General features: G+C 37.5%; 1 protein-coding gene across 1 annotated transcript; it reads left to right on the top strand.

The window, feature by feature from the left end:
- The first annotated feature begins 5,496 nt into the window (after positions 1-5,496).
- Positions 5,497-8,545, top strand: LOC145067462 (uncharacterized). Its single transcript, XM_079014598.1, has 6 exons — positions 5,497-5,708; positions 5,821-5,937; positions 6,665-6,984; positions 7,049-8,022; positions 8,103-8,172; positions 8,275-8,545. Exons 4-6 carry the CDS (start codon positions 7,692-7,694, stop codon positions 8,543-8,545), a joined length of 672 nt encoding a protein of 223 aa, XP_078870724.1. The 5' UTR covers positions 5,497-5,708; positions 5,821-5,937; positions 6,665-6,984; positions 7,049-7,691.
- The last annotated feature ends 4,066 nt before the right edge of the window (positions 8,546-12,611 follow it).

The raw sequence follows: 12,611 nt of genomic DNA, 5'->3' as shown, positions 1-12,611 counted from the left end.
CCTTATAGACATAGAATCTGTGACCGACGCTTCGCTATCCATTCCTTTTAAGGAAGTAGTGTTGAGGTGGGATCAATTGTTCGAAGGTCTATTTGATCTTCAATTATATACAATACCAACTGGTATACCTAGTATTATTATAGGAATATTCCGTAAGGATCACCCCATAAAGTTACCTTAAAGCTCATAGATTCTTTAGTCACTTTCATTCTCGCACGACAAGCCCAGATAAACGTAACCACTTCCTCCGTGTAGACAACAGAAGAGTTCAGGATGAACGAGGACAAGTTCATGAGAAGTTTTTCAAGGAAAGATCAGCCGAAGTAACCAAAACGTCTTACGCGTCACACTAATAAATATTAACTAGGTTAATTTAGCGAGCGAGTGGAAACACTGCTCACATTACATGTGTTAGAATTTTTTTTTTCATACATGCAGCTGGTAACAGTTATTCAGGAAACATATATTCATTCGAGGATAGTTATTTCGAATTCATAGAGTTTATTAGGTATAGACTCATTTATGAATTTTCCTAGAACCCTGTGGAAGCCAGGACCCGATACATCCAGAACTAGGATAACTTTGTCTTTTCAGCTTTCAGCTTGTGTCCGTTGCTATAGACTTATTCTGTCTCATCTTTGTTTTCTTTTAGCAAAGATGCCTCCTCGCAGATCACCCAGACACGCTACTCCGATAGCTCCCATACCTTCTCCACAAATTGATGCAGCGACTCTGAACGCTGCAGTGGCCGAGGCTGTGGCAACAGCCATGGCACAATATCACTCCACCAGTACAGGTGGAGGCGAAATGCCTACCGATTCTACTCAAGGTGAGGTCCATGTGTGCCAGGGAGAGTTCTCCTACAAGGACTTCACCAGATGTCAACCACTGTCCTTTAAAGGGACTGAAGGAGTCATTGCCCTCCTGCAATGGTTCGAGAAAACAGAGTCGGTCTTCGAAATCTGTTTATGCCCCGACGGAAGCAAAGTGAAGTTTGCTGCCTGCACCTTCGATGGCAAGGCCCTAACATGGTGGAACAGCCATGTTAAGTCACTGACCCTATCAGTGGCAAACTCCATAGGTTGGGAAAACCTAAAGGAGTTAATACGGGAAGAATACTGCCTGTTAGGCAAGATTCAAAAACTGGAACAAGAGCTGTGGGATCTCACTATGGTCGGCTCAGACATAGTGACCTACATGGACCAGTTCATCGAACTAGCAGCTCTATGCCCCGAGATGATTACCTCGGAGAGCAAGAAGATAGAAAGATACATTTGGGGTCTGACTGCTCCGACCTAAGGAAATGTGTTGTCTTCTAACCCAGCCACGTTCGCTAGTGCTAAACGCTTGGCTCAACGACTCATCGATCATGGAGTCCGCCACAGCGTAAAAGTCCCTATTCCCGAGTCATCAAGGGAAGAGGACTATAATCAAGAGTCGGAGAATAAGAGAAAGAAGAAGCGAACAACACAAGACATCTCGCAAGAACAACAAGCAAGTACTATGTACGCCGCAACGACGCCTACTGATTCAGCATCTGCCAGTCGTTATGCTGGAAACCTTCCAAAGTGTGGAAAGTGCAACTTTCACCACACTGGAGTGTGCCGAGAAATGCAGTGTCTGAACTGCCACAGAAAGGGACACACAATCCGTTACTGCAGGGCACCGGCTCAACCGATCTCCCAAGTCCTCAGAGCTGAAGAAAACCGAGCCTGTTATGACTGTGGTGAAAATGGACACATTAAGAGGGACTGCCCAATAATCAAGAACTCAGGCGCGGATGGGCGTATTCTGATGATCACCGCAGGAGAATCTACCTCAGAGTCGTCGACGAGTAGTGGTACGTTTTCAAAATAATACTTACTTTTAAAAAAAATTATTTATATTCATATAAGATTAAAATTGGGGATGACACTTAAAAGTAACAATAACAACTCACATGATGAAATAGGTCGTAATATTCAAGAGAACTAAAAGATCCCTTAGAGAAGCTATTATGACTCACCATATACATCAGGGTTGTGCGCAACTGAGATGTCGCAGACTTAGAGTGAGTGACTCCGCTTAGGTCCCCTTTTCCTTAATTGGTTGAGGATTTGAGGCAGAGATGCTCAGTCGACTGCCTAGCTCATCTTAAGTATTCACAACTTGTATATGACGGGCGGTAGTAGTGGTACCATAGGGGATCATGGCATAAAAGTATCCCTTCAGTAAATAAATCACTTTTATTTGTATGTATGCGCACATAGCGGTACGATACATAGGAGTGTTAATTTCAAAATAGAAAAAAGGAAACTCGAGATCAGTTACAAGGAGTACATTGTTGAACATACTAGGAGTACAGTACTAAGCATATCAGGGATACATCATCGTTCATCAGACGTTTCTTTCATTTGACCAAAACTTTGTTCGGTATAGAGTCCGTTGTTTTTCTTTCGTCATGAGTTGGCGTGGTCTTCACCATACTGAAGCCATATGTTTCTATCGCCTCGATTGACAGGTTCTCGAAACTTTCGTCATTCGTATCGAAGGTCCGACCTAAACCTAAACTTTATCTTTCGCATTCTAAACCCTCGAAGTACTCATGCGAAGAGTATTTGTCCTCCGAAGCCTTATCGTCAGATGTCCGCAGACCGTCACGAAATACCACTCGTCCAACAGACCAATGTTCGAGCATAGAGGCTATGGACGAATACAACCCGCCTATTATTTTCAAATGTATACGCAAGGGTGGTATATGAGTGTGATTACGCAGACCTAGTATGTGTGTTTCTGCCCAATCTCCTGTTTTCCCCGTGGGTTGTGGACCTGGGGCAGAGTCGCACATCCGACAGTCCTACTAACCTTAATCATATACGGCTTGTATACGCGAGGTAATGATAGATAGACCAAGTATGAATCCTATCAAGAACACCAGGGCAAAGTTGCCAGGTCTACGAGTGAGTATTCTACAAAGCAGAAGAGCTCAACCCCCAATAGTAACGTTAAGAGAGCGAATTTCGGGACGAAATTCATTTTAACGGAGGGATGATGTGACAACCCAAAAATTTCCATTCGGTAAAACCATCCACTACAATCGAAGTCAAATCTGTATCAACTAACTATCAAACTTTTGGGATAAGTTTGAGTGTTTTAAGCTTAGTGCTCCAGAGGATATTAGGAGAGAGGATACACTAGGGTTTAATATGTTGCAATAAGTGCCCAAACCTTCAAGAGTTTGGAATATTACAGTCCAAAAATGGTATTCGGACCAAAAACCCTCAATGCTATATAAATAAAATTTAGCAATTTTGGATTCATTTGTTACATTTCTAGCTAGAGAAAAGTCGATTTTCTCTCTCAAGGATCTTCACCCGATCACCCCCAACTGTGAGTACTTCAACCTAGAGTGTATATAAGTGTGTTATATGCCTTCATAACATGAAAATCAATCCAAAACAACAAGATTTGGGAGTTTACCGCCCAAGAACATCTTGGAGAGTAAACTCCTTTATAAGGGCCAAAGTGTGCCCAATGTCCCTCCAAGCCTTGGGACTAAACCTAGGGACTACCATTACTTGCTTTAGACCCCCAAAACATTATGAAACAAGGCTAGAAGTGAGTTCACGGCCAAGGAAGTTCTTGGGCCGTGAACTCCATTTTAGGGTGCCAAAATGCCCTAAATGCCTTCCATAAGCCAAGAGACAAGCATAGAACTTTACCTTGATGTGTCTAGGACCCAAAACTATCAAAATATCATCACCCATAAGTGTTTACGGCCGCAAACACATGACCAAATGGTCCATGGGCCATACCAAAATAGCATTTCTCCTTTTCCTGGTTATTAATTATTAACGAAGAACTATTTAAAAAAAATAATATTAAAGTTGTATTATATATTGATTTTTATGGGAATATTTTAAAAAATTAAGTGCTTTTTAGAAATTTTATAATTTAAATTTGTAAGGATTAATTTTCAATATTGAAAAAAAAAATATATATTTATTACTTTTAGGATAATTTAAATTTACTTATTAATTCTTTTTATTATCATAGGCTATGGATCTTTTTAGAAATTACATAATAGAATTGTCTAATACTTAAAATGTTTTATAGCCTATGAGGTTGCTTGTTAATTGTTGTTCATAACCTATATTGATATTAATTAGTTATTTGATAAGTACGTTAGGTTGCATACTCTCAAAATTAAATATTTGTAGATTGTTTGATTTGGTGTTATCGCACAGCTATCGTCTGAGTCTAACTGTTGTTGTATCAGATCTTTCCGTCGACAGATAGTTTGATTTTGGTGACATGTAATCGTATTCGCCAGATAACTAGTTAATATTGGTAGAAGTTATCCCTCGGCTAATAGCAGTGTAGTAGCAGGAGTCCTAGAAGAAAATCTAGGAACGTGAGTAATTAGGCCCTTGTAGCACTAGGTATGCGAAAAGGCCTAACAGTAACAGAGCGTGGTGACTTGGAAACATTGGGGAAATTCTTGGATCTTGTATGAATAGTTGTGGAAGGTGGTATAGGCTTGTACTATTGGAAGCACATGATCCATACATGAATAAAGAAAAGTCACAAGGTCACTAAGGAACTATAAAGGGTTTGAAATTCATATTAAACTATTCCTATCTCCATCTTCAACATGTTAATGATCACTAGAGCATGTGATTTTGGTTCTGGATCAGACGGTCCATGTCCGAGCGAGACTGACTGATATACATGATTAGATAGAGGTAACAATATTAGCAAATGTAAGAGAAATGATTCTAGAAATGTTTGGAACTATTAAGACTGAATTAATAGCCCTATTTGATGAGCGGTATTGTGACAACCCAAAAATTTCCATTCGGTAAAACCATCCACTACAATTGAAGTCAAATATGTATCAACTAACTATCAAACTTTTGGGATAAGTTTGAGTGTTTTAAGGTTAGTGCTCCAGAGGATATCAGGAGAGAGGATACACTAGGGTTTAATATGTTGCAATAAGTGCCCAAACCTTCAAGAGTTTGGAATATTACAGTCCAAAAATGGTATTCGGACCAAAAACCCTCAAGGCTATATTAAGATAATTTAGTCATTTTGGATTCATTTGTTACATTTCTAGCTAGAGAAAAGTCGATTTTCTCTCTCAAGGATCTTCACCCGATCACCCCCAACTGTGAGTACTTCAATCTAGAGTGTATATAAGTGTGTTATATGCCTTCATAACATGAAAATCAAGCCAAAACAACAAGATTTGGGAGTTTACCGCCCAAGAACATCTTGGAGAGTAAACTCCTTTATAAGGGCCAAAGTGTGCCCAATGTCCCTCCAAGCCTTGGGACTAAACCTAGGGACTACCATTACTTGCTTTAGGCCCCGTTTGTTTACCTCTTAATTGCAAAATTAAGAGGTAATGTCTTAAAATTTCAGATTCAGAGTGTTTGTTTGAGTATTAATTTTTACCTCTTAAACTAAAAGATGCCTCTTATTTTTTCAGATATCAAAAGAAGTCTGAAAAATAAAAAAAACGGGACGCTTCCTAATTTGCCCTAGATTAATCGACCGCCTCCTCTTCTGTCTTCACTTCGCTTCGCTGCTTGTCCGTGTATTCTTCTTATCGACGAAAACCCAATCGTCGACCAATCCTACCTCCGGCGCCATCATCGACAGGATCTCCATCTCTTGCGTCGCTGCCATCATCGATATATCTCCATCTCCTCCGACTGCAACAGGTATGCTTCCGCCTCATCTTCTTTCTGTTTCATTCTTCTTTCCCTCTCAATAATAATGGCAGCGAACTATGGTCATCGGATTAGAGATACTAATTACCAAAATTACTTGCAGCGATTGTAATAATAATAATGGAAGCAGCTATCTTGGAGTTTATTTCTACTGATTAATTCCTAACGTATAAAGTATAGCCGATTCTTCTACAGAATTTGTTTGCCGCCTTCAATCAAGGTTTTTTTTTTGTCAAATATTTTTACTTTTCGTTCTATATTTCAATTTCGCTTGGTTGATTAATTTTAATATCTAGGGTTTAATGGCCCATATCTACGAAATTCCAGTACTTGTTCATAGGTTTAATTGAAATAATGATTTAAATAGCTTTGTTCAATCAAAAGCTATTTTTGACGTTAGGCTTGATTTTGATGTTCAATTTTGATGTCATATGATCCAATGTTGATGAAATTTTGAAGTTATATGTTCAATTTTGATGGTAGGCTTGATTGTGTTTAAGGAATATGATGAAATTTTGATGTAATATGTTCAATTTTAATGTCATATGATCGAATGTTGATGTTGGATTTTTAATATGCATTATTTTTGTTGTTGTTATCATGAAATATCCATATTTGTGTTTGATGTTATAGTGAAATCATATATATTCTTGCTTATATCATGAAATATCCATTAGTTTTATTGAATTTTACACTTGTTTTGTTGAAATAGTTGTTGACAATGTGCATTAGTTATGTTGTTGTTATCATGAAATATCCATATTTGTGTTTGATATTACAGTGAAATCATATATATTCTTGCTTATATCATGAAATTGTACACTTGTGTTGTTGAAATAGTTGTTGACAAGGTGCTTTTATGTTGCTTAAATTGTTATTGAAAAAGTGTTTTTGCAATGTTTAACTTGTTGTTAAAACATGCATTTTTTTTGTTGAATTGATCAAAGAAATGGGAGAAAAGAAGGATAGGATTAGCTGGAAGGTTGAAGGTGTAGAAAAAACGTTTCTAGAAGCTTGTTTACGTGAAGTTACGGTCAATGGGCGGGAAGGGAGTAGTTTGAAAGCATTATCTTCGAGGAATGTAGCTGAAACATTAAAAATTGAACACAACTTTATTGCGGACCAAAAACAAATGAAGAACCGCTATGACTATCTAAAGTCAAAGTTTGGTGCTTTTTTGAAGTTAAAAAACAAAACCGGCAACGTGTACAATTCAACAACCAATACCTTCAACATTTCCAAAGAAGAATGGGAACTAGAATCGAAGGTATTTTTTTAGTTATAAAAAACATATTATCATATTTAAGTAATAAAATATTTTTTCCAAACAGTCAAACAAACATGTGGATTCTTTGAGACGCACGCCACTATCCTACCCCGACCTTTGCACACAGTTGTTTGAAGGCGCAACTGCGACATGCATAAATAGTTGGGGGCCAAATTCTACCCTTCCTCGTCCTACTCAAGAGTCAAGCCACTATAGTTTGCATGACTTTGATGACATCGATTGCACTCAACAAGAAACTGTAGGTCTCAGTGACGAGTCATCCGCTCAATCAAAAAAACAAAAGACTACAGATACGGCAAAGAGTCAAAATAAGGGTAAAGATGCATCCAATTCAAGATTGCTTGAAATCGGTGAAGATATTGCCACGGTTGCTAAAATATTTGTGGAAAAGCATTCTTCTTCAAATTTGGATGCGTGTATGGAAAATTGGAGAAGTTAGGATGGGGAATATTTGATCCAAGATACACTACTGCTGTTGCTCTTTTTGGTGAAGGTGCGGATAAGAGGCAAGTGTGGTTAACCATTGATCCAGCTATTTGTGAGAATTGGGTCAAGACTGTTGGAGCACATTATGGAATGTTTCGCTAACTACTATAGCACATAATAAACGGCTCAGGATTATCAAACGAAGGTTTCAACACTCCACAGAAACAGTTCATAGATGCTTTCATGAGGTGCTAAATGCAATGATGATTTTTGCAAAAGAAGTTATAGTGCCAACGAATTCTAATGCAACTGTGAATTCCTCAGAGAGGCATCGTAAGCTAAAAGAAATCTTTCCTGGAGCAATAGGTGCGCTAGATGGAACTCTTGTACATGCAGTCGTGCTTGCTGATCAACAAACTCGCTATAGGGGAAGAGGAAAAGGTGAATGTTTTCAAAATGTTTTAGGAATTTGTGATTTTGATATGATGTTCACATTCGTATGGGCCGGTTGGAAGGGTATAACACATGATTCGCGAGTTTTGAAAGAAGTTGCATGTAACCCGACTTCAGGCTTTCCGTTCCCTCCTCCAGGTTTTTAATTCTTTTTAAGATTATTCTAAAATACGATATTAAATTTATATATATAATACTTCCTTTACTCATGTGTATAGATAAATATTACCTTTGCGATGCTGCATACACCAACACTCGTGGATTTATGACTCCTTATCGCAACACGAGGTATTGATTAGCCGACTATCGACGGCGACGTCCGTTAACTAAGGAAGAAAAATTCAATCATGCACATGCGCAACTCATAAATGTTATTGAACGTGCTTACAGTGTTTTGAAGGCGAGATTCTCAATCCTAAAGCGAATGGCTCATTTTCCTTTTTCAGTGCAAAGAGATATAGTCGTTGCTTGTTTTGCAGTCCACAACTTCATAAGGAAATGCGATATTCATGATGAGTTATTTATGGCGTTCGAGGAGAACAATGCTCAACCACAAGGGGGACAAAATGATGGCGAAAACGTACACGATATGGAATGGGGTTCACAAGGAAATGAATACATGGATAATTTACGTGACCAGATTGCGAATCAATTGGGGTGAAATCAAATTTGTAGGATTTTAGTATGATTTTGTGGATTTAAAAATATTTATGTTTGATTTGGATTTGTGTTTAATTTTGATTTATGCTAAATTTGGATTTTATATGGTGTTTATATATTTTTTAATACATAATTAAGAACTTTTATTAGGTTATTTTCTAAATAAACAGTTGAATTTAATAAAAAATAAAACAGAAGGGTAAAATGGTCATTTTAATAATTCAACAGAACAATTCAGAGGTCCCAACCAAACAGCATGTTAAACATTCAGCTCTTAAAATTTCAGACCCTCTTAGAAATTCAGACCTCTTAAAAATTCAGATCTTAAAAATTCAGATCCTGTCAAACAGCCCCTTAGACCCCCAAAACATTAAGAAACAAGACTAGAAGTGAGTTCACGACCAAGGAAGTTCTTGGGTCGTAAACTCCATTTTAGGGTGCCAAAATGCCCTAAATGCCTTCCATAAGCCAAGAGACAAGCATAGAACTTTACCTTGATGTTTCTAGGACCCAAAACAATCAAAATATCATCACCCATAAGTGTTTACGGCCGCAAACACATGACCAAATGGTCCATGGGCCATAAACTCAAGATAGAGGTGTTTTGATGCCGCAAACACTTCCAAGGGCTTAGGCATGAATTTAGAATGCTTCTTTATGACCTTTAGGACCCTCATAAGTATATTTGGCCATGATTTTACGGTAGTAAACTCATTTGGGCCGTGAACACCCCAAAAGTGCCAAAAGAAGTGGTCTTTCTCATCCTAGGGTAGAGCTAATGTCCCTAAATCACCCCCTAGACTTCAAACTTGCACTAACCCATGAGTAACCATGAGTTTACGGCCGTAAAATCCCTTGGGCCGTGAACTCATGGTAGTAAACTCATATAAGTGCCTTTATACCTTCCTATGTTGAATCACATGTGATTCCAACACTTGGTTAAGGTGTTTCCTAGTCCCGGAAGGTGTTTCCTTTCATATAGTTGTTGTAAACACTATATTTATGTCAATATGTGTCCTTATATGTCATTTAGGACTTATTGTGTCTCGGGACTTCATTCGTGGAGCTTCTCATCCTTACACGCATACCCGTTTGAATCACCCACATTAGGTGAGTTCATACCCCGTAATGAATCTTTTAACTATTTTAATTATTTTAAGGGGGGGGGGGGATACAAGTTGAACACAATGATAATTGTGTAAATGTTTGTTATAAACATCTTTCAAAATGTTACTTATGTTATTTATAAGTTGTTAAAACATTTCAAAACTCTTTTAAAGGTTATGTTACTTTATAGTTATACAAAACTCCATTTTTAAAGTATAAGCATAACTTTGTAGATAAATGAGTCTTTTCAGTAACAGTCCAGTTAGAGCATTAGTAAGCTATTATAGGTATAGTTTAAGAGAATGCTATTCATTACTTCTAGTACAATGAAGCACACACATAACAGAACAGAACAGAAGTACGGAACATAATAGAACAATACCAGATTAGAACATAACAAACAAGTAAATTTGCTATAGCATGATAACACGCATACATGATCTATCTTTAATGTGAAATACACGGCTTGCATGGATTTGCTCGGGTCGCGTATGGTTCCCTCAATCTCCATACATGAGAGCGGTTAGTAGGGGTTCCAGCTTTCACATTATGACCGTAATAAAACACACATATGTTTTTAGGTTGTTAGTACCTCCATATGTCATTATAAACGACATCAGGGTACTCATTTCTCCCATTACTTTCATAAAGTGTCGGTAACAATTGAAGGTTAATCTATTCTCTATTCGAGATAGGTTATAAACTAGGGAGAATGTATTTTTCAGTTGATAAAGGAACAGTAGAGTCTTGGTAGAAGACTGCTTTCATAACAGTAGAGGCTTGGTAGAAGACTGCTTTCATAACAGTAGAGTCTTGGTAGAAGACTGCTTTCAAAACAGTAGGGTCTTGGTAGAAGACTACTTTCAAAACAATTGAGTCTTGGTAGAAGGCTACTTTTAAAAAGTTAGAACCATGATGCTAACCTTATGATTTCGTAATGTATACACTATAGGATACATATATGTTAAGTAGATTCCGACAACTAATAGGATGTGTGTTCTTCGCTGTACGTCCTGTTCCCGTTGGATGTGGGTTTACACCGAGGTCACCCAATCTATTATCTACCCGAATCTATATATATATATATATATATATATATATATATATATATATATATATATATTTATGCTTAGTATACATTAAGTCATCATAAGGGTACCAGGTATGGATCAGGTCATAAGACACAGGGTCAATGCACAGTTTTTCTAGTACAAAACTTTCGTTTCAAAGTCAGTACTTTTGATATACAAAACTAGCGATTTCCCAGTTAAGGGCTTAATCCATTTTATTAAGCCAGTAAAATTTTAAAGACTTTAAGTGAGTTAACTCTATAATACCTTAGTTTATACACCATGTTTATATAAGACTAGTATCCGACAGCTAGTAGGATGTGTGCTCTTCGCAGTACGTCCTGTTCCCGTTGGATGTGGGCTTACACCGAGGTCACCCAATCTACTATCTACCCGATATCAAATTATATATAGCAGTATAAACAAAGCTATTATAAAAGTAATCACCATAGTCAATATTTTATTATAAGAAATATAGGTTTTCTTAAAATGAACTCTTCATTAGATATAAAGGAACCATTACAAATAACTCCATGAGTAACAAGTGAATACACCAAGGTTATATATGACAACGATCTAACAACCAATGGAATATGTGCTATCCGCCTTACTTACTGTACCCCGTAGGGTTGTAGGTTGAGGGCAGATGCGCATAATCGATTGTTTGTTTATTCCAAGTATATATAACTTGTACCCACTTATTACGCATAGAAAGGCTTGTAGTGATATTTTACTCAACTCCCATTTTAAGTAGGAAATATATGATTTTCTAGAGGAACAAGCAAACTTTACAAAACAACACCTTACAGCTTACAGTACTTTACATATACATTTTCAACCACATTTTTACAACTTACTCACATCACTAAAATCTTATGAACTCACCAGCTTAATTGCTGATAAACTCTTTCAAATAACTTGTATTCTCAGGAGACTATTAGACAGGTGCTCGTGCTGGGACTTCAGAAGATGGAGCATTATAGCTTCAAGTCTTGTTTTTTTATTTGTTTATGACTTCTATGTTTTGTGAACACATACATTGTAAACACTTTCTTTCTAAATGAAATGGTTGTTCATCTCTTGGAAGGGCATTTCCTTATCTCTAGCCAGTGTTGAGCAAAAGACTAGTGTAACTTTGTCACTAAGAACTATTCACCTACTTAGAAGAACGCGGTGACTTGGGAACAGTTTGTTGAGAAGTTTAGAGAAAAATATGTCCCACTGATAAAAAGGAAGCGACTAGCTCAGGAATATTTGTCACTCAAGCAAACAACATAATTATTGATAGAGATCACCAAAATGGTCACAAAGATGGACTTGTTTTGCCTAGAGTATGCATCTTCATAACAGGTTCAAATGTCTCGGTACTTGAGTATGCTCATGACTTATATCAGGGAGTTCGTATCAAAAAAATGATACAAGACTTTAGCGGAGATGCATGAGCATGCCATGAGAATATAGATTGAGTTAGAAACCCAACAAAAGGGAAAGAGGCATGCTCTGGCTCTGTCTTAACCAACAACCAAAAGATTCAAGCACGTCGATTCAAGTTTTGGAGGACAGAGGGGTCATCGGCGTAACAAGGGTGGGAAATCCTATGAGGGAGTTTGTCGTGCTTTGATATGCTACAAGTACGACAAGGAGGGACATTACATTCGAAACTGTACGCAAGGAGCGCATGTGGTGCATATTTGTTTTGTAACACCCATAAAATTTAAGCCAAATTAAAACATTTTATCTAATTCAAAAACCATTAAGTTCATACATCTTGTTTTCAAATTAGTTTAAACATCAGAGTATCTCCCAGAACCATATCACATAAATCATAAAACATGAGGAGCGGTACGATCACGCATTCTCCTTGCCACGATCTCCTGAAGTACCTGAAAC

This window comes from Lactuca serriola, chromosome 8 (genome assembly GCF_051521515.1).
Source record: "Lactuca serriola cultivar US96UC23 chromosome 8, Lser_US96UC23_V15, whole genome shotgun sequence".
In the NCBI taxonomy this organism is placed as follows: domain Eukaryota; kingdom Viridiplantae; phylum Streptophyta; class Magnoliopsida; order Asterales; family Asteraceae; genus Lactuca; species Lactuca serriola.
Note: the sequence above shows the minus strand (reverse complement) of the source record. Positions and strands in the feature narration are given on the sequence as shown.